Source organism: Panthera leo, chromosome D2, assembly GCF_018350215.1.
Source record: "Panthera leo isolate Ple1 chromosome D2, P.leo_Ple1_pat1.1, whole genome shotgun sequence".
Taxonomy (NCBI): Eukaryota; Metazoa; Chordata; class Mammalia; order Carnivora; family Felidae; genus Panthera; species Panthera leo.
The window spans coordinates 3,398,216-3,420,445 of record NC_056689.1 but is presented as its reverse complement, the minus strand read 5'-3'; the positions used below and the strand labels follow the sequence as shown (position 1 = coordinate 3,420,445).

General features: G+C 40.7%; 1 protein-coding gene across 6 annotated transcripts in view; it reads right to left on the bottom strand.

Moving 5' to 3' along the window:
• The window catches only part of PCDH15 (protocadherin related 15), an 836,749-nt gene that overhangs the window by 338,333 nt on the left and 476,186 nt on the right, over nt 1-22,230 (bottom strand). For all 6 annotated transcript variants that reach the window (XM_042907891.1, XM_042907887.1, XM_042907888.1 and 3 more), the window contains one exon: nt 6,377-6,583. In XM_042907891.1, the coding sequence (XP_042763825.1) occupies nt 6,377-6,583 (207 nt within the window). The remainder of the gene's footprint in view (nt 1-6,376; nt 6,584-22,230) is intronic.

The following is a 22,230-nucleotide window of genomic DNA, read 5'->3' as shown; positions in this document are numbered from 1 at the left end:
TATATGATGAGTGTAAAATGGACAGAAAATGCTCTTATTTATTTTTTTAATGTTCATTTATTTTTGAGAGAGACAGAGCATGAGAGGGGGAGGGGCAGAGAGAGAGGGGGACACAGAATCCAAAGCAGGCTCCAGGCTCCGAGCTGTTAGCACAGAGCCTGACACGGGGCTTGAACCCATGAAATGTGAGATCATGACCTGAGCTGAGGTCGGATGCTTAACGCACTGAGCCACCCAGGCACTCCATCTGACTTCTTATTCTTACAGGGTCAGTACTTCTAATGCAGCCCTTGTGTTTAAAAATTTGTTTAAAATACACATTAGTTTTTTTAAAATCAGTATGTACACAGAAGGCTGATTAATAAATTTTCCTTTTCCCTCTGACATAAGGTAATATTATATTATCTGAAGTATATAGTAACTATACACGATAAGTGTGTCATTTCATTGGTTTGTGTATTATTCTCTGGGAGGGTAAAATAAACTCTGATATTCACTCACAGCACAGAAAAATTGAAGACAAAAGTAAGGACATATACAAATGAAAGGTAAACAACATGTGAATGTAAAATTTAAAATCTTATCATATAAAAAAATCTTATCATATAGAAGAAATCCATTCAAATATAACAATCAACTGGATTTGAAGCCAATTTGGGGTTTCCAATGAGAACCAGAATACTGTATCTCTCTCTCACACGCACACACACACACACACACACACACACACACGTTTATATGCATCCTCATATATATATACACATACAACACAAAAATGTATGTATATGTGCACATATATACATATGCATACTTAGGTAAATTATGAAGCATAAGGGGAAATGACAGAAATTAATCTCATCTGCCAAAGTGAACTGGTCAACAGTAGTTGTCTTCAGACAACCTTGTTCAAAAGAGTTCAATCCCAAGCTTAGAGTCTTTCAGAAATACGATGATGAATTACTAATGTTTGTCATAAACTGAAAAACATTAAAAAATTGAACAATCTTTGCTAAAGTTCACGTGAAATTTGGATTCCATACAATTCATTCTACTATAACCAATAATATGAACATAAAATTAAATTAACATCTACACAGACATATATAAAGTCGTTGTAGATGTCTTTATAACGGATACTGAAGGAAGTGTCTACTTGTTTTACGGAAAAGAAAGAGAACTAGGAAATGAACCACAGCAATTCACAAAAGAGCAAACACAAAATGAATGCCTAGTACCTACAGGAACTCCCCCTGGAGGAACCTATATGCAAATTAAACATTAAATAGAAACATGTAAGCATAAATGACCACAGACATACATATGGCTTATAAGTATACTCTATTAAAAAACAAATAAACAACAGCAACAACGTTTTCTAGCTCATTTAAACTAATAACTTTTTTCAAGGTGTATTTTTTTCTTAATATTCTGACATAACATTCATACGACAGCATAATGATATGTATAAAGCATACCAGGACCGTGGACCTTTAAGACCATATTGCATTAAGTTTTAAGGACACCTTTATTCTGAAAACAGTAACGCTTTATGCAGGATGTGAACCCACATGGAATTCTAAATGACTTGCTGCCTTCCTACGAGCCAAATGGGTACCCTCGGTTGATTACTATTCCCCATTATTTACTTACTTTTTATAACCGGAATCCAATCATCATCTCTTAGTAGTTCTGCTTACTGAAAACATGGTGGTTTCAGACATCGTCTTAAATACCTTGGGCGTGTCTTGCCCTATCTACCTGCTGGGCTATTTTGACAGTATGATGTAAGAGCACTTAAAAAAAAAAAGAAAAAAAACCCGGAATGTGACTCCTATTACCTCTCTATATGACATATGTACCTTTATGTGGACATTTATACATCAATAGAAAAGGAACACTGACACAAATATTTTTGTTTACTCTTTTTTTTAGTTTCACTGTGACCGTTAATATTCCTTCTACCCCAAAATCTACACTGCTGATAACTCCACTCACTGATCCCCGCTACTATTTCTTAAAACTCTTCCTTTCTACTGAACTGAAGGAAGACGCTGATTTTTGGACAATCCAAGTCTGTTCTCCTATTCTTGAAGCTACTCAGGAAACTAACTCCTGCTGTGATGACTTCTCTTTCCATGCCTAACCGTTCTTCTCCATTTCTTTTGGTAACACCTGGATGCGGTGATGTGTTTCTGTCGTTATTCTTAAATCCTTTGCCCATACACTGAGTAATTGCATTATTCTGGCACTCAAAAACAGCGAGAATTTATCAGGCAGTAAAATTCTTGCCTTGAAAGGGCCTTGAGGTTTCTTTTTGTTAATACAAATCTTTAAATCATCTAGTAGTGAACATATTTTGCTTTTAAAATAAAGAGTCCTTGGCCTGGGGGGGTTGGGGGAAAGAGGTGATTCCAAAGGACATCAATCCATCTTGAAACCTATTACAGACTATCTCATGGATTTATTCTCAGTGCTGGAAAATGGAAGTTATATGGAATACAAGATGAATTATGAGAAGGCTCGTTTCAACTCAATAGGATGAAGAGTTTTCTAGGAAGTGGTTGTCCAACCCTGGAATGGGCCATATCGTGAAACAGTTAAACCAAGAGCACTAGAATTTTGATCATATGTTAGATATCCTCATTCCTCTACTCATGCCTGAATGTACAAGTTCATTCAACAATTAGTAGAAACTACTAAGTTCTGGGAACTGTGTTAGATCCTGAAGATACAAGAATGACTGAGATCTAAGCCCTGTTCTCAGTTTATATTCAAAGAGGGTGCAAGGTGCCTACAATGTCGCAAGGATAGCATGAGAGAGACACCCCACTCAGGTGAGAGGAAGCGGAGTCTGGACATGATGTGAGTGAGGGATGCCCACGCAGAACTCTCAACACTGAGTGGAAGTTGTCCAAACCAGCTTGGGTGATGAAAGAGAAAAGATTTCAAAGCATGGAAAATGTCACAAAAAAAGGTAATGAGACAAGAAGCTACGCAGGAAACTACAAGCCACTGCTAAATGTAACAGGTGAGGAGGAAGTTTCAGGAAATGAGGCCGTATGAATGTTCAGGCATGAGATAACAGCCAGCCATTCTCTTCTGCGGGAAAACTGATCTCAAAAGCATGTGAGGCAGAACTGTGACGTAGACTGATCTGACCTCTTAACTAGATCACTCTTAGTGGCTGGGTAAGAGACACCCGAGTAAGAAAAAATAGGAGGGCAAGGACATCAGAAGGTAATTCCAATGAGACATAAAGACAGTCATGAAATATCCAGAGGACAAAACAGGGAGAATATGAAGATTTTCAGCTGCAGTGAGGAAACAAAAACCAAAGACTCTTGGGTTTCAAGACTGAGGGGCATGATGAGGGGTTATATCAGTGCCTGAGGAGTGGGTTTTAAGAGAATATTTCACATGGTATAGGAAACTGGATTAAACTATGTTGACATTCTATGGGCTTGTTTACATTACAGATACATAGAAGCTATATTTAGTATTTTAGAAACCTTCATCACTAGGAGAGTAGAGATACTTCCTCACTTTCTAGGTACCCAATGGCACTCACTGTAGTTAATTTTGGAAAGAGGATGGGCCTAAAAAACTAATGGCAAGATACACATTGTTTAATTACTTGACGTTTTTACAAGACATATTAACGGTGCCTTTCTCTAAGTGCATGGCAGCATTTAAGGGAACTGTCCTCTCCCTGCCCTTCCTGCCAACCCCAAGGGAAGGACAGGCCACGGCATCCTGTCACATACCTGTTTGCATCACAGGTGATTGAATGAAAAGGGGCGACTCATGAAAACGAGGCCCACAGAGTCATTCAACTATCACAGAGTAGGACCGAGGGTCACACAAGCCGGGGCTGGGGGGTAACTCCAAAGAACAAACTCTTAAGAACGACAGCCTCCTGCCCCAAACTCCTCCCCCAGCCCTGGAAATGCACAGAGCATTTAATAGGCTAAGTGGGATGGTCAACTCTATGAGTAGAATGTCAAGTAGTGTTTCCCAGACATTTTACACCTAGGAGCTCCCCCACCTCCATCTCACCAATACCCTGTAAGTCTCATCATCCTTTACAAAGTCTCTTAGAATGCATTTTCACATTTATAATGTTAAAGTGAATGGCAATCCAGGAAAGTAAGAATGTACCCAAGCAAGTTTAGCATGCAACTATTCAATAATATAAATACATCAAGTAAATACAAACACATACATTTTGCAATTATGGAAAAACTCTCAGCTGCATTTTCTTTCAGGATTCAGATTTTGCTAACTGATGTGTTCATGAAGGTATGACTTACACTATTATAATTTTCCAAAATGACTAGTCTCTGCTTAACATATGATTACGCATTCCAATTTAAAAATGAAATAAAATCCATTCCAAAATCTATGGGACATCACCAGGCCTACAAAATATAGTAGCTTAGCCTATATAAAACTTATTAAGGTAACTCTGAATTTTCTAGTGAGGACTCACTAGATGAAGACATTCAGGGGATCCCTAACCCCCTACATCGGGATGGGAAATGGTGTTTGCATATGCACTTTTCTGGAAGAATGTCTGTAGCATTTATCAGCTGTCATGATTGTCAGACTATAGTCATGCTTTATCAAGTAGACATGGGCTTTCTAGTTTGGTGCTTAAAATCAAGGACTTTGCTTCCCATAGACCTTGGCTCAAGGACCAACTCCACCATTTACTAAGTCTGTGATCACAGAAATCAATTTAAAATAGCTTCAACTTCCCCTTCTGCAATATGGGATATTGCATCTTTTATGTTTGCTGTGAGATTTAAGGGAATTAACGCAAGATAAAGTATTTACTAGATTGTCTGGCCGGTACTAAGAACTCCCTGACAGTTATTGTTAAAACGTGATGAGACCAAAGAGTAGAGACTAAGCAGCACAGGAAGGTTGGGATGAGGGGAGAGAGAAAATATCAGGAGGTAGAAAGGCATCTGGAAAGAAGCGGAGTGCACACAGAGTTGTCACAGCCTCTGCGAAGTGTTAGAAACTTTTTCCAGAAAGAGGGGACAAAAAATCTGAAAGTTCCCTCTTCATTTACTAGACGGATGATGAAGCTTCCTTGTAATGAGATTTTGGGGAACACTCTACGGCTGTGCTGCCCAAGTAGTGGCAGGTGACTACTTAGATTTAAGTTAGTTAAATTAAACGAAACATTAAATTAAGTTGTCAGCGTAGTCCTGTTTCCAGGGCTCCACAGGCACGCGTGGCTGGTGGCTGCCATCGGGGACAGCGTGGCTGCAGGACATTTATGAACAGCTCTGTTGAAGAGGGAGAAATGGCTGAGTCAGGTCTTTCTCCCTTTGGAAGGGGCAGAATTCAAACTGAAAGTATGTTTTCAAAAAAATAAAAAAGATGCATGGGGAAATACTGTGGCAGGTCACAGAACCACAGAACGAAAGGAAGAAAAATCAGAGATCAGTACAGGCCTGGGCATCTTCTAACCCAAGACAACAGGACCCAACAGCACTCCCTTGTGTGTGACTTTGTCAGGACTCATTTCCTCTCTGTGGTGACAGGCTTCCTCCATGATGTCAGCTAACGCGGCTACTGTGGCTTCAGATCCGTTTCCATTTCTTTAATACGTGATGCCAAAGCCTCCCCGCCCTGGTTCCTTGATTTTCCTTTCCTGGAAAAGCTCTGACTGGCCTGGTATAGATTGGCTGCCCACTTCTCAGCACAAGAGGGGGTGCAGAGGTCAAGAACTCTGACCCGCCCAGCCTGGACGGCCAACCACCCGTGTGGCCAGTGGCACGTCCACCACAGGGCACTGGCATGCATGGCGGACGGAGCCTTGACATCAACACGGCCACCGGTAGCAGTGTGAGCCGGTCAGCTGCCTCCAAATGTGTTTTTGCCTAATAACATAGCATCGGAAAAGTTCCTTAAACCATACCACAGGGCTGCCTTCATGTTTTTGTTTTTTTTTTTCTAATATTTATTCTGTAATGCGATTATGTTCCCCTATCAGCAATTATAGAAACAGTTTTCAACCCATATTAATTAAAAAAAAAAAAAAAGATTGTCCTGTGGTTTAGCAAACTATAAATGAAACATTCCTTTTCATCCTTATACCCAGGATCTGTAAACTGAAAAACAAACAAACAAACAAACAAAAAAAAAAAACAGTCACTGAATTCAAACATACTCTTTTTCACAGTATTCTTGATGTGAAATTAGATTACAACACTAAGATCCTCGTTTCTGAGACTCTTATTTATACAGACTTGGTTCTCTATTCTATGGCTCATGTAACTATGTCCTCGTAAAATTTCCTGTTGACATAAAGACAGTAAGAGATGTGTTAAGAAAACAAGAGCAAAATGAAGATTGAACTTACATCCTCTATGTCCTTGTCCAGGGCCACAATTCTAAGAGGGGTGGTCAAATTCAGACTGTCGGAGATAGTGGCTCCCACTGGGGCAGATTCCAGAATGTAGCCTTGATAACTGGGCATAGTGAAGTAGGGAGTCTGGTTGTTTTCATCCAGTATTTCAATATGTAGACTGGCAAAGGCTGGCAGAGGGTGGCCATTGTCTTGTTCAGCCTAGAAAGTAATTTTTTGAGAAGTTAAAAAATTCTATGTTATTGGATGCTTTTGGCGTGTTGCTTTTCACATCATATAGGAGGGTTCTTTTTTGATCTGGAGTCATTACAGAAAGAAGAAATGCTTTCAAGTCAAGGGACTGGGGCCCTTAGAACGAGTCGACGAGGACAAGAAAGTCCAGAGACAGCTCATCAACTTTTTGGTCTCCTGTCCTCAAACTCAGTATATATTAAAAACAAAACAAAACAAAAACAAACAAAAACACTAATAAAGAATTATTGTATCTGCATTATATATTGTTAGGAGAGAAAATTGTGCTTAAAAACAGGTAGACAGAGGGGCGCCTGGGTGGCGCAGTTGGTTAAGCGTCCGACTTCAGCCAGGTCACGATCTCGCGGTCTGTGAGTTCGAGCCCCGCGTCAGGCTCTGGGCTGATGACTCGGAACCTGGAGCCTGTTTCCGATTCTGTGTCTCCCTCTCTCTCTGCCCCTCCCCCGTTCATGCTCTGTCTCTCTCTGTCCCAAAAATAAATAAAAAACGTTGAAAAAAAATTAAAAAAAAACAACAAACAGGTAGACAGAAAATTGAGAAGCAAAGGCATTTGGTAAATTGCTAATAAAATATTTAAGTAAAAGAGAAAAAAATTCATAACCTAAAGTATTATATTTACTTTATTTTCCTATTTGTCTTCTCATTCCACACTAATGATCAAATCCCCAAATAATTCATATTTCTATATAAAGTTAATAGATTAAGGCTACATTTTTGCCCATGGAAAGTCCTCAAAGACATCATATAATGGACAGAGATGATTTCAAGTAAGTATTTTTAAATAGCTGTAGAATTCCAAATATTATTTAATTAGACATATGTTATTAAAATATAATTAAGACTCATGTACTAGAAATATGTTTGTTTTCTTGTCTTTTCTCCTCTTCAGTTAAAAAAATTGATGACAATTTATATTTCCAATAGATTTTCTTTTCATGAGTACATGGTCATGTTGTGAATGGGGGAAACACCAGCCCTTGACTTTCTGGGTTTTGTTTTTGTCTTTCTTTTAGAAAGTGTACCTTATTGTATAGCAATCCAGAAGTTATTTCAGGGAAGATTTCATCACAACTGACTCCTAGAAAATTTCCTCCAAATGTCAAGAAAAACCTTGACACAATTCAATAGAATGTATTTATTGAAATAGATTCAAATTTTCTGTCATAAATTTTTACTGATAAGTTTTCCCCACTTTTGCAATAGTTGTGTTTTGAAATCAACTCCAACTGAAGGTTAAATATTTTATATTAAACACTCAAGTGCTTTCCTGGATGAAATAGTACCATTTTAGCCATGAAAATTTACAAGTGGTTCAGATAGGTATCTCTGATTTTTCAATCTGGGGCAGAAACTCGAGCTTCTAGAAGATAATTGTACACTTTCTTCTGATCATAATTTAGTATTTTCATCAATGAAGAGGGTGAGTAACAAATCACAGTTACCAGTCTGGGAGTACTGGTGACTTTGAACCAAGAAAACTCACAATATTTTTTCACTTCATATTATTATTAATATTGAACTATTTTGAAACATCATTTATGCTAATTACTAATTTGAAATCGTGGTAATTAATAAACCCACTGTAAAATTAGGTTATTTAAAGCACTGATAAAAACTATGTATTTTTCTTCTTTTTAAATATTTTGAGAATTCTATTTCAATACATTAGATTTCCTTTATAATGCTATGTCATTTATTGTACGCGTTTATATTTTCATTGGGGAACATACTGCCAAAGTGGTCCATGGGACAAAAGGTTCAATGAGCCCTGATCCGCACGGGGAACCACAATCTTGAAATAATGCACAGCCTTTTCTGGACTTACGCATTCTTCTCACACATACGCCTATGCGCCAAACCCCCCCGCCCCCCATCAGTATGGACTGCTCTTTCTGTGTCCAGCAGCTGTCATTAATTTGCGCTGAGCCACAGATGCTCTTCAGGAGTTCCCTCTGTGACACACAGCAGGCTTTTTGGACACAGCCAATCAGGGTGAGAGGGACAGACTCTGACTAGAAAACATCACTTTTACACTGGACAAAACTAATTGGTCCTTACGGGCTTCCGACCCAGCAACTGTGATCTGATTAAAGCGGGAACAGTTCATAGACGCAAGTCATTGTGAGCAGGATCTTTCTCTCTCCCTTTATTTTGCAGCTAATTATTCCAAAAGCCATGATGCCACATCCTGGGCATGCCAGCAGTGCTGCGAAAAGTCACAAACTCTATAATGTATTCCCTCCCCCACGATAAACACACACAAACACACAATTTATGGATGGTGAGGGGAAGACAAAAAGCCTAATTTTATAATAGTGAAAGAAGCTTATGTTTTACATTCAGCTCATAGGTTGTTAATTTTTACTGCCAGCTGTGACGCCAGGAAGAACATGTATTATTTGCATGATGAAAACAAAGTGGTCCAATGAAAAGGAAATGAAACTCAAATTAGATCTCTGGGCACAATCAAATTCTGCATGTCTTTAAAAATAACATGCAAAAGCCCCGTTTTAACCCTCACATTAGTTTGTTGTTAATATGGCTGATATTTTTGGATTGCTGCCATATATTGTGTCAGGTGTGCTAACCAGGCGTCTGTCTCCAAAGTCCACATTCCTAATCTCTATCCTATTTTGTATACCCCTCTCTAAATGTGAGAACATATACATTTGTGTTGATGGAGAAGTAAAAAGGTTAGTTTTAAGTTCAAGGCCACATCACATGTAAATACCAGGCAGGAAAGCATCAAAAACTCCAGTCTCCTGATTTATGAGAGGCTACTCAGGGAAATTCACCACCTTTCTCCAATTCAGAGGATGCAAATGAACATTCCAATGTAAGACTGATGGGAGAAATTAGTGGCAGGAAAGAATATTAATAACGTAGATACTCCAGATTAATTAGAGTTAAAATATGGCACTTAACACAAATTAATACCATTACACTTTACTCTTCAGTGACACCATGCATCAAACCTGTCATCCAATCCTTCCTTCTTCTGTACAATATAAATAGGAATTCTCAAAAATCTGACTTGTTCTGATCCCCAGTAACCACTCATCAATGAGAAGAGAAGTGCAAAAAGCAGGTCAGGTGAAAGAAGGTGGTATTTTAACAGTTCTTCTTCTTTTTTTTTTTTAAATTTGTTTTAATCTTTATTTATTTTGAGAGAGAGAGATAGAGTGTGAGCAGGGGAAGAGCTGAGGGGGGGTAGACAAAGAATCAGAAGCAGGCTCCAGGCCCTGAGCTGTCAGCACAGACCCTGACGCAGGGTTCGAACTCCCGAACCGTGAGATCATGACCTTAGCTGAAGTTGGATGCCTAACCAACTGGGCCACCCAGGCGCCCCAAGAAGGTGGTATTTTCAAAAGTCACTTAACCCCATTAGGTAACTGTATTTATATCTACAGAGTCTGTAGTTACCAGTTAAATATTATACTTAAAAGCCAGGTTTTTTTGGGAGAATTTCTGGGCATGAGTCCCATTTTCAGTAATGAAACTAAAAGACAAGAAAGCAGAAGTATAAAAAAAATAAAATAAAATGCACTATTCAGCTACTTTGACGGGCAGAACACTGAAAGAGACAAACCACTTGATCTTCGGTATTAAAACAAGCAAGTGCTGATAATGGCATAGCTGCCTGCACCTGGGGACTGAGGAAGCAGGATAACTTTTCCTGTCGGAGGGGAGCAAGCACGTGAACAAATCCCACCATCTCCGATAGGAACCCTCTCAAGGAGATAGAACAAATGAGGGCAGAACGGGAAAATGGGAGAGATTATCAAGACGTTTACATACATTCTAGGGAAGAAGAAAGAAATTGTTTTCTGCTAGACAGGACTTACCACTCGAGGGCCTAGGGAGCCTACTTTGCACACGTTCACTTGTGAGGACCTCACTCCTCACAGGTTTTGCTGAGCGGGGCCCCTGGCAGGGTCAGTTGCCCAAGCCATCAGGACTCCTACACTCCTACACTGTCCTTACCCCCGAACCTGTCTTCAGCATTGAAAACACTGTTCAATAGCCTTTCAACACGACACTCTGTCTTGGTTTCCTCTCGTAGTACCCCTGACCTCTCCCCATTGTCCTTTGCTGGTCTCTCCCAGCCCCAGAGGGCTTGGCCATCTCCTATTCATCCTCACACTCAGGTGCTGGTGGGTCCCTGCGAATGTCATGGCCGTAGAAATGTCAGCAATGTCCTCACTCCAGCTCAGCCCTGCCCTCACCTGCCACGTGAGCCCCTGTGTACATGGCCACCGCACATCTGTGCCTGGGGCCTGAAGAACATTTCCCCTGTAACCTGTGCCAAAGGTGGGGGGGTCTCAATTCACAAGCCCGCTGCTTGGGGGGTGTTCACAACTCCTGGCGGTCCCATCTTCCAGCTGTTCGGCCAGGATACTCAGACCCTGGACCCACCTTGCTTCTTTTGCTCCTCATGGCTAATCCATGAGCATATTTTATTGACTGTGAACTTCCAAATGTAAGCAGGACCTAACCACTCCTCACCTCCTTCACCTTCTCCACGATGATGCCACTATCATCATCTGTTACCTAATTATTTAACCTGTCAGCTTCCCCCTCATCAGGAGCCCACACCCCATAAGGGAGGCCAGCACTTTTGTTAAAGAATAGCCAGATTGGGTCACCTCTTCTTTTTTTAAATGTTTATTTATTTATTTTGAGAGAGAGAGAGAGAGAGAGAGAGAGAGCACACATGGGAGAGCAAAGCGGGGAGGGGAGAGAGGGAGAGAGAGAGAATCCCAAGCAGAATCCACACTGTCAGTGCAGAGCCTGACATAGGATTTGATCTCAGCAACTATAAGATCATGAGCTGAAATCAAGAGTCAATGCTCAACCGACAGAGCCACCCGGCCTTCCCTGGATTGGGTCACTTCCCCGACCAAAGCCCTTCATCGACTTTTACTTCTCCTGGGCCTACAGGATCTCATCTCATCATGCTCCCTCATGCGAGGCCTCCATTCTGGCACCCTTCTGACTAGGCCTGCTGTGTGCCCCTCCTGGACTCACCTTCCTCCAGAGTAGAGCCTTCGGGGCACAAAGGATGCCACTCCTCACACCCCTGTCTCCCAGCTGAACACAGGCTACTTCTTTACACCTGCAGGAGGCTGACACTGCGAACCTGACCCCCTCCTTCCCCCCCCGCCCCCCGGCCACTGGGGCTTCACAGACCCCTATCCCTTAGCCCACCCTAAATGCAACTTTCAAACAGACCAGAAGAGCACTTGCTTTGGAGAATTTCGCTGGAAGGCTAAATTTATGCTTCCACTTTCTCTCTTTGATTAGGAATTGCATTCATTAACACTTTTTTTCCTAATCGATTTAGATTGCTAAAATACATTTACTCAAGTTTCCAACCAAATAATTTATTTATTAGCACTAACAATGCTATTCGTTTTCAACGTTCAAAGAGCGAGGCATTTAGACACGCCTGCCTTGAGATTCAAGCATGAATTCCTTGGACTTTTATTTGAAAGCCAGTGCTTACAAAAGTCTAAACATTTCCCTGTAGAAAGACAACATGTTGTTATTGAATTGTTTTTCAAGTGCAAAGTGAATCATTGTGGAACAGATACCTCTGAAGTTAGCCATAGTAACAAACAAACAAACAAACAAACAAACAAAAAGAATGGGGCATAGCACTACTATGATTCTGACAAAAAATATGATACTTTAACACAATTATAAAAACAGTTTAAAACAGACAAAAGTAATTTATGCTGTTACAGGCATACAGTGGGTGTTCTCAGGTGTGTGAGGGGCAGTGACCAGGAGAGGGTGGTGAGGCATCTGGGGTGTTTGTAATACCCTTTTTTCCGTACATATGGATGCTCCTATTTGTGAAAACTCATCGAGATACACACTTTTCAATAAAAATGTTACTAAAGAACTACCATCAACTTGCTCTCCCAAAACATGCACATAGGTTTCCCCTCCTCCCACCACTAGTAAACTAGTTTATGGCCACTAGTTTATAGCAAGGTAGTCAACTAACTTACGGCCACTCCAGAGCACATGGTACAGTTTAATAAAGGCTGATCCAGGAAGGGGCTTCAACAACCAACACTGCAAAGCTATTTAAGCATTACAGACGCTTGCCTCTTCTAGTACATCGTTTCGTTAAAGGCGGGCTCCAGAAGTAGGCTCTGCCTTTTGTACTTTTCCATTCAGTGCTTCTCAAACACTGTGTTTCCTGAGCCCTGGTTCTGATGCCTCAGTATCACGTGAGGTTATGGTTAAGGCAGATTCCTGGGGCTCAGTCAGACTTTCTCATTTGCATTTATTTGTCTGTTTCCTTATTATTATTTTAATGTTACCCTGGCTTACTGGGCTCCAAATGACGTTAATATACGGTTGGTTCTCACACTTTGGTGCCCTGAGAAACACAGGGGCATCTTGACTGAGTTGGGGGAGCCCTGAAATCTGCCCTTCAGAAACAAACACATCATATGGTCCTGTCCAGCTGCTAGCCCCCCGCAGATCAGTTAGGTCCGTGTACCTTGTCTTCTCTCGCTCAGGTTCCTAGGAAGCTGTGACACTAAGGGTGGCCTCAGCCCAACTCTGCTCTGGCCTCACGGGCAAGTAACTGTTCCTTTGTCGGCTTTAAGCAAAGTTTTGTATTTCAACTGGATGGAACGGATGGACATGAACAGTGGGGGGGACCTTGCTTGTGTGAGGGAGTTCTCCTTAGGGTCCAGCTCAGCTCACTAGAGTCCTACAGGGTGTTGGGGCCAAAGCTCTACTGACAGTAGGTTACATCTCCTTTCTGTGAACGTGCACTCTTCTTTTGAAATGTCTTAGGGAGATGTGGCAAGCCTGTGTTGCCCAGGTCAAAGATGATACTAATATTAGCAACTAATTAATAATTGAAATAAGTGGATCTCATTGCTTTTTGACCCTTCTTATAAAATCATAGTGCCTTAAATTTACAGACATTATTTATTTAAACTTTAATACTCTAAGGAATCAAAGGATGTCCAAAGAGTTTGACAGCAAGTGGATTTATAAGTCACTAAAAAATATCTGAGGACTTAAAAAGCCATATAATGATTTACCAGATAAAATGCAAAACACCGCTTTGTATATTACACACAAATACTGGTTTGTCTGTAATGTCATAAGTGTAGCAAAGAAATACATCCTTGGCTGGAAATAAATACATTTTCTGTTTGACCAACAAGAAAAATATCTTCACTAGACAGAAGATAGACAATGCACACGCGGCAAAAGTTCATAATATGACAACACAATAATTTGGACACACTTCCCACCAAAGGAATATTTTTAAGAAAGTGAAGTATATTGTATCTTCACTTGAAGAATATGCCCATTGTGCACTCTCAACAATAGCCAAATTATGGAAAGAGCCTAAATGTCCATCAACTGATGAATGGATAAAGAAATTGTGGTTTATATACACAATGGAATACTACGTGGCAATGAGAAAAAATGAAATATGGCCTTTTGTAGCAACATGGATGGAACTGGAGAGTGTGATGCTAAGTGAAATAAGCCATACAGAGAAAGACAGATACCATATGGTTTCACTCTTATGTGGATCCTGAGAAACATAACAGAAACCCATGGGGGAGGGGAAGGAAAAAAAAAAAAAAAAAAAGAGGTTAGAGTGGGAGAGAGCCAAAGCATAAGAGACTGTTAAAAACTGAGAACAAACTGAGGGTTGATGGGGGGTGGGAGGGAGGGCAGGGTGGGAGGGAGGGCAGGGTGGGTGATGGGTATTGAGGAGGGCACCTTTTGGGATGAGCACTGGGTGTTGTATGGAAACCAATTTGACAGTAAATTTCATATATTAAAAAAATAAAAAAAAAAAAAAATTAAAAAAAAAAAAAAAAATAAAGTGCTGATGCACAATAAACACAAAAAAAAAAAAAAAAAAAAAGAATATGCCCATTGTGTTTATAATTTATTGCAATGAATCTGCAAAGTTCCTGTATATCTTTCAATAATAAAAATCTTTCTTCGTGTCTGAGATACAAACCGGCACCAGAATGACTAAACCAATTTTGAATGATTTAAAGAAGGAAAAAATCAGTCACTTTAGGGAAGACACGAGCTCAGGAACCCCTGCTAATCACAGATATGTCAGACTCATTGGCTGGTGCTTTGAACATAGGAATCATCTTGGCTATAAATAGCACGGCCAGCCAGAGACAGAATTATGATAGTGATAAAGTAGTAACTTTTTCTGGAATGCTCCTGACTGTTTTATCTCCCTCATTTTGCCATGCCATCTGCCTCCCCAGTCAGCAGAGGCCCATGCAGGGTTCTGATCCTGTTCCGACTGGGTTTTCTCCCAACAGCTGAAGTGTCTTATGTGAACTGGTCAACTGGAAAAGTTCATCTTGGAATATCTGAATTTCACAAAAACCCATCAATAGCCCAAAAAACTGATCTCCAAGTGGGTTATTTTTCAGAGCCTGGAAAATAGGGAGAGCGGGAGTTTAGTGTTTCACCTATATACCAGGTTATTCTTTTTTAAAGAAAAGGCTTATTTATTTATTTTGAGAGAGGGAGGGAGAGAGAGCGAACATGAGCTGGGAAGGGACAGAGAGAGAGAGGGAGAGAGAATCCCAAGCAGGCTCCACACCGCCAGCACAGAGCCCGGCGTGGGGCTCAAACCCACAAACTGTGAGACCATGACCTGAGCTGCAACGAAGAGTCAGATGCTTAACCAACTGAGCCACTCAGGTGCCCCTGTACCCGGTGACTCTTGAGAAAAAATAGTGAGTAGACCTACTGAACTCACAAGGTTGAGAGTATGTCTAAAGTTTTCCATGGGGAGAGGAGCTTATGAAGATCCCCTGGGAATGGCTGCAGATGTACGTAGACGCACGTACTGGGGAGGTATGGCAAGGACCACTCAGAAAGCAGCTTCATTAGAACATTTTACAGTATTTTCACTTGCTGCCGTACTCATACAATGACCTTTGCAGACAAGGGGGACTTGCCGAAATCAAGGCACCGTGACGAGAATGGATAAGTTGTTTTTCCTCTTCCAAGCACCTGCAGGTCACCTTGTGAGGAAGGAAGGAGGCCAAATAAACTATCACCTCCGTGTTTCTGTCGGCAGCTTGCACATTTGGATAGACACTGTATTCAACTGCTATGCTGTATTTCTGCTCTGAGGGCACAATACGTTCTTTCCTTTTATTAATTTCCATAATTGTCATATTACTAAATAATTCAGGCTCACGCTTAGAATTTTTTAGAATTGGGGACAACCAGAAGGATGTACAAGTATACAGTGTTCTTTTGAGGAAACAAAAATAATGTTTTATGTGTTAATCTTTACTGTGAAAATTTTTAAGAAGGAACATAAAATTTGTTTTGTGTGTGTTGGGTTTGTTAAGAAATGTGCAGAGTTGGGGCTCCTGGGTGGCTCAGTCGGTTGAGCGTCCGAGTTCGGCTCAGGTCATGATCTCATGGTTTGTGAGTCCGAGCACCACGTCAGGCTCTGTGCTGACTGCTCGGAGCCTGGAGCTTGCTTGGATCCTGTGTCTCCCTCTCGCTCTGCCCCTCCCCGACTTGTGTTCTGTCTCTATCAAAAATAAATAAAATGTAAAACAAAAATAAATTAAAAAAAAAAGAAATGTGCAGAGTACATGAAAAGACACTTTTCCAAATAAGGTACCCAGTTGGCTAACAGACACATGAAAAGATGCCAACATCGCTCATCATCAGGGAAATACAAATCAAAACTACATTGAGATACCACCTCACACCTGTCAAAGTGGCTAAAATTAACAACTCAGGAAACAACAGATATTGGTGAGGATGCGGAGAAAGAGGAACCCTCTTGCACTGTTGGTGGAAATGCAAACTGGTGAAGCCACTCTGGAAAATAGTATGAAGTTTCCTCAGAAAATTAAAAAGAGAACTACTGTTTGACCCAGCAATTACACTACTAGGTATTTATCCAAAGGATACAAAAATGCTGATTCAAAGGCACATGAACCCCAATGTTTATAGCAGCACTATCCACAATAGCCAAAGTATGGAAAGAGCCCAAATGTCCACTGACAGATGAATAGATAAAGAAGATGGAATACTACTCAGCCATCAAAAAAGAATAAAATCTTGCCATTTGCAATGACATGGATGGAACTAGCATGTATTATACTAAGTGAAATAAGTCAGAGAAAGACGAGTATCATATGATTTCACTCATATGTGGAATTTAAAATACCAAACAGATGAACATAGGGGAAGGGAAGCAAAAATAATATAAAAACAGAGAGGAAGGCAAACCATAAGAGACTCTTAAATACAGAGCACAAACTGAGAATTGATGTAAGGGAAGTGGGTGGAGGATGGGCTAAATGGGTGATGGGCATTAAGAAGACACTTTTCAGGATGAGCACTGGGTGTTCATGTAAGTGATTAATTACTGGGTTCTAGACCTGAAGGCTAGACTATTCTATATGTTAACTTGAATATAAATTTAAAAATTAATTAATTAAATTAAAAAAGGAACCTAAAATTAAAGATGAGCATGTATCAAACGTGTTGATGGTTTTCCAAAAGTATCAGTCATTAAGAAATCCATGGAGCGTTTGCTATTTCATTACTAATAAGAACTAATCCTTGAAATTTTTGTGGGATAACTTCTCTAAAATATATAAAGAACTTTCAGTCTTAATGGACTCCAACTTCCTCACCTTAGTGATTCTGCTACTAGGGCAGACACAGTTTATTGTCTACTGACCTGCCGAACTGAGATGTGGGGCATGTCTGTGCTTTGTCTGTGAGCAGGGATCTGTTAGGACAGGGAGAGCACACTCAGCTAGAGTATTTCCCCCATAGCATTTGTCTTGCTTCCTGTGGATGGAAACATCATGTCCGAGGTTTTCGGTCCTAACCCCGGCTCACTAGAGACTCCTGGTCAATCTTCCCTAAAGGGAGTATGCACGCCTTTCTTTGCCCCTGTTTATTTCTCCTTTTTCTGAGAGTCTGACAAGACTCATGTGGCAGCAGAAAGAACAGTAACTTATACTTCACTATCTCCTCAGCAGACTTAACTGATTTTGACAGTTCCGTTTTCACGGGAGATGCCACCCTTCTTATTCTGAGACGTGATGACTGATGTCTGTGGCCCTCAGCTCCGCCTGTCTGCTTTTGACACCTGCGATCTTTCGAATCAGCAAAGTTCTCCATGGAAAATACGTGTGGTGGGTAAATGATCCAGTGTCCTGAAGGCAACATGGAGTGACTTGACCTATTTCTGTTTTAGCAACATTCTGTTGGGAACGTGCAGGGCCGGGGTAGGAGAAGCAGCTGAGGTTGGAGAGACTACCTGCGTGAGAGGGTGGCCTTGATGGTGGGGGCCAGAGAACTGCCATAGGCACAGGGACTGGGGAGATAGGCAGGAGAAACCCCAGAGCTACGTGGAGAAGACCCAATGGTGACTGGACGTGGACCGCAGGACAGGTGTCTGGGGAGCTGGCATCTCCTAGATGGGGTGCCCGGCCGACTGTGCTGGTGGTGAGCCAAGAGAAAAGCAGGAATAGAAGGCTTCAGGTTTCCACAGGTGCTGAGTGTGCTGCACTCTCAACATGACACTCTTGCATTGCCCTGGGACTAGTTATCCAGCCGGTAATTGCAAATATTGATGCAGACCTCAGAAGGGAGGTCAGTCTAAAATCGTCGTTTCCATACCTGCAGTTTCCTTGAGGCAAAGCCTCCACACATTTCTGTCTCTTCACCACCAAGCAAAATGTCAGGCACCTCTTAAGGGCTCAGAAAAGACGTGGCAAACTGAAAACCAGCAAATGCCAGATGCCTTAAAAACAAGCGAGCCTGAGTTTTCCACTGAATCTCTGTGAAGTAGAGTGTAATGAGTATCCCGGTTCAGATAGAAGCCCAACGATCTGTGGCATCAGAAACCCATGTGCCACGTAGCTGTTCTCTTGAGCCTCAGTCCTTCCTAGGATGCACTGTTTTGTCACATGACTGGAGCAAAGTAACTCCCCAGGATAACCGTCACATCAGCACTAATATTTAAGCTTGCCAGTTTCAATTCTGTGGCTCATTTTTTGTGTCAATATATATCTTTTCCTTAGGAGGAGGTTTTTTTCTTTTTTTAATATAGTCATAAATAGCTTTAAACTCTGCCTTAACATAGGTCTAGCCCTCCCCCTCACCCCCAAGTGATTGAATTTATTTGAAAAGTTAATTGCAACTTTTTTCTGGCAATAGACACAAGATAAAGTTGTACTGAACGCATACACTTTCAAAAGTATGCATGTACTGTGGATCCTGAGAAACTTAACAGAAGACCATGGGGGAGGGAAAGGAAAAAAAAGAGGTTAGAGAGGGAAGGAGCTGACACTTAAGAGACCCTTAAAAACTGAGAATAAACTGAGGGTTGATGGGGGGTGGGAGGGAGGGGAGGGGGGGGTGATGGGTATTGAGGAGGGCACCTTTTGGGATGAGCACTGGGTGTTGAATGGAAACCAATTTGACAATAAATTTCATAAAAAAAGTATGTATGTAAATATAGTGACAATGTAGGTACATAAATCTACCAGCTTTACAAGTTTTCTTGTGCCAGGGAGAAAACTAACACGACAATTCATCGAGCACCTTGTATGCAGTATACACGAATGGGGTAGGGTCTTGGGCCACAGTGTGAAGACATATATTACAATCTGCACTACTGCAGAGGTCAAGAGAAAATAAACAGAAAAACTGAATGTAGAGTGATCAGAGCCACCATAGGGACAAGCAGGGATGTAAGAAGAAGCCTCCAACTGGTGGCCACGCCTTTCCAGAGGAAGTGAAGCCCACTGATGCTAATTACTGGTGCCTTGGTGCGAACCAGCCTCCCATGAGAAAGGATAGGATGATTCAGGAGGCAAGGGGGCGTCTACAAATGCCCGGAGGCAGAGAGAACAGGGCGACTAGAGAGTACTGCTAGTTCTCCAGGATGGCCAGACGGAAAGCGTGCAGGTAGACTAATGAGGGCTCCGGTTGATAGGCTCAGGGTGTGGACGGACAAGGAATACAGGTCAGCGTGCTAGACGGGAGAAGCAAGCCAGTGGGAAAACGTAAAAATCGGACAGACCATAATACAATCCTGTCTGTGAGCCTCGTTTGAACCCATGGGATTTAGATAAAAAGCAAATTCCTTTTTAGATAAAAAGCAAATTCCTTTTTAGATAAAAAGCAAAATGTTTGAGCAACTGCCAGGCAGTGAATTGTTAATAATTTATCCATTAGATATTTGTATTAGATATCTGGAGCACCAACATATGTACTAATAGTTTTGTTGTTGTTGTTTTTTAATACTACACTTAAAATAACAAAAGAGAATTTTCTGGGCTTTGCTAATGAGACTTCATGCATGAACTAATTCATGATCACCCAGAATCTAAAATATGCTTTTGTATTTCTATCTCATAGTTGCTTTTTGCTTCGTAACTATGGTGATCACGTAACTTTTCATCCAAACTGGGATGGTTTCGAAAGTGAAAGAGATATTATGAATAATTACACAAAGACAACAGGCATGAATATGAACCATCCTGAGCCAACCAAATGTGTGATTCTTATTCAAAATGTGTGCTTCATTTTAAAAATGCTTAAGTGATGACATTTATTTTAGATTTGGAATAGCGTCTAGAAATGGAATGCCCTTTCCTCTTTTAACTGGACAAGTTCCAATCCTGTAATATCTTAAAGCTGGTGAACTACTCCATTTTCTCTTCCTAGTCTCACCTTTCCATTTTTGTAGGATGCTGAATGAATCACTGGCTGAGCCGAATGAAATAAAGATGATAAATCTCTTAACCATGACACTTACCAGCTGTGAAATGTGCATGTATCTTTTTAAAGCAGAATTCTCAAAGTCTAGGAGAAAATGCTTCATTTTGTTTTATTTTTACTTAGCTTCCAAAACAGAAATTGGGATCAAATCCAATAAAAACTTTTATGGCCAATGAAAAATGAAGCATTATTAAAATAAGAAAAAAGGGAAGAAGCTGAAAGACCTACTAGAGAGAACTGCCAGATTGTAGCATTTCAATGGATCCCTCTACAAAGCCACAATATTCAGCTATTATTTAAGCAGGTGGCACATTATTATTCTTATAGATTGATACCTTTGCTTATTATCCCCTTGACTGCACACAAAACACAGTAATTTGAATCTAATAATGTCTGTAAAAACTTCCATTAATAATATATAGTGTTATTAAACCATAAAAAAATTATCTATGGCCTGTTCTAATTGATTTTGGTCTCTGTGATTGATGGGCTGAGTTTCACCATACCTGGGTATGCCAGGACAACTAACCTTGTAATAAAGGAAAATCACTGATTTCAGGTTTGAAATGAGGCGGTTTGGAAACACTGCTTCATGGGGTTTCTCACCTCCCACAGAGAGGAGCACCACAGGAGTATAAGCAGATCGCCGATAGACAATGGAAACGTATTTTTGAGTTTTATATAGTTCCATGATAATTAAAATAGTGCAAGAAGATAAATCTCATGCGTGGCCATTTTACACAAATGGTAAAAGGAGTCTGTCTTTGTGGAATGAGTCCCAAGTCCTACTAAACAAAATCCAAGGAAATAGTCTTACATGAGGTTCTTCCATGTTCTGCCTCTATACCTCGTTTCCCCATTAACCACTCATAGCCGCATACATCATGCCTCCTCGTTTTCACTTCTGCTCTTCCTTATGTTCAAACATAAGGAACTTCTATCCATTGGCCGAACTCTTCCTATGAAGCAACACTGAGCTTGGCATAATCTGCAGAACATCTTCTCTGAGTCCCCAGATTAATTGATATCTCCGTATTCTGTGCTTTCCCAGCACGTTTTAGTGGTCCTCCTATTAGCAGGCTGATGTGTTATATTTGATTTATCAGCCTATATAACTCTTTGCCTTCATAGACTACAAGTTCTTCAAGGACAGAAGACAACCAACTAATCTCAGGATCTGGCAATGCACAACAGGATCAGTGCTCACAAAATACATCCTAATTTGAGCTAACATTAACTGTTTGTCTACGTATGATTGTCTGCAGTTGCGGTGACACATATTTAAGCCACACAACCATTCCTAAGCAACTGCATCTGGGTGGAGTGAAAGAGTATGGCCCTCACTTAGATGCTGCTTTTTAGTGAGGTTAACTCTGAGTCAATCACTCACCTTACCTGAGCTTAGTTACACATTTGTACCAGTGAGCATACGACTAAGGTTGTGGCTCTAATTCAATGAAAAATGAACTTAATTTGTACAATGTACTTGCTCAGTAAGTTTCCCCATCTTACTTCCTTTTAACACTTTTAAATTAAAAAAAAAAATATCCTAGGGATTCATTTCTATAGTTATGGTTCTCTGTGTGTAGATATGAGAAAGTCATATAATACCCATTGTTTAGATTTATCCCATGTTCTTGCCTGTGTCTGTTCTATTAATTAGAGTGCCCTCCATAAATTACCATTATTCCTTCCCTGTCCAGCTCAAATATTACCTTCCCAGCAAAGTCTATCAGAATTAACTGGCAGATCATCTGGATTTCCACAGTACCTTTTAAATGATTTTATTACAA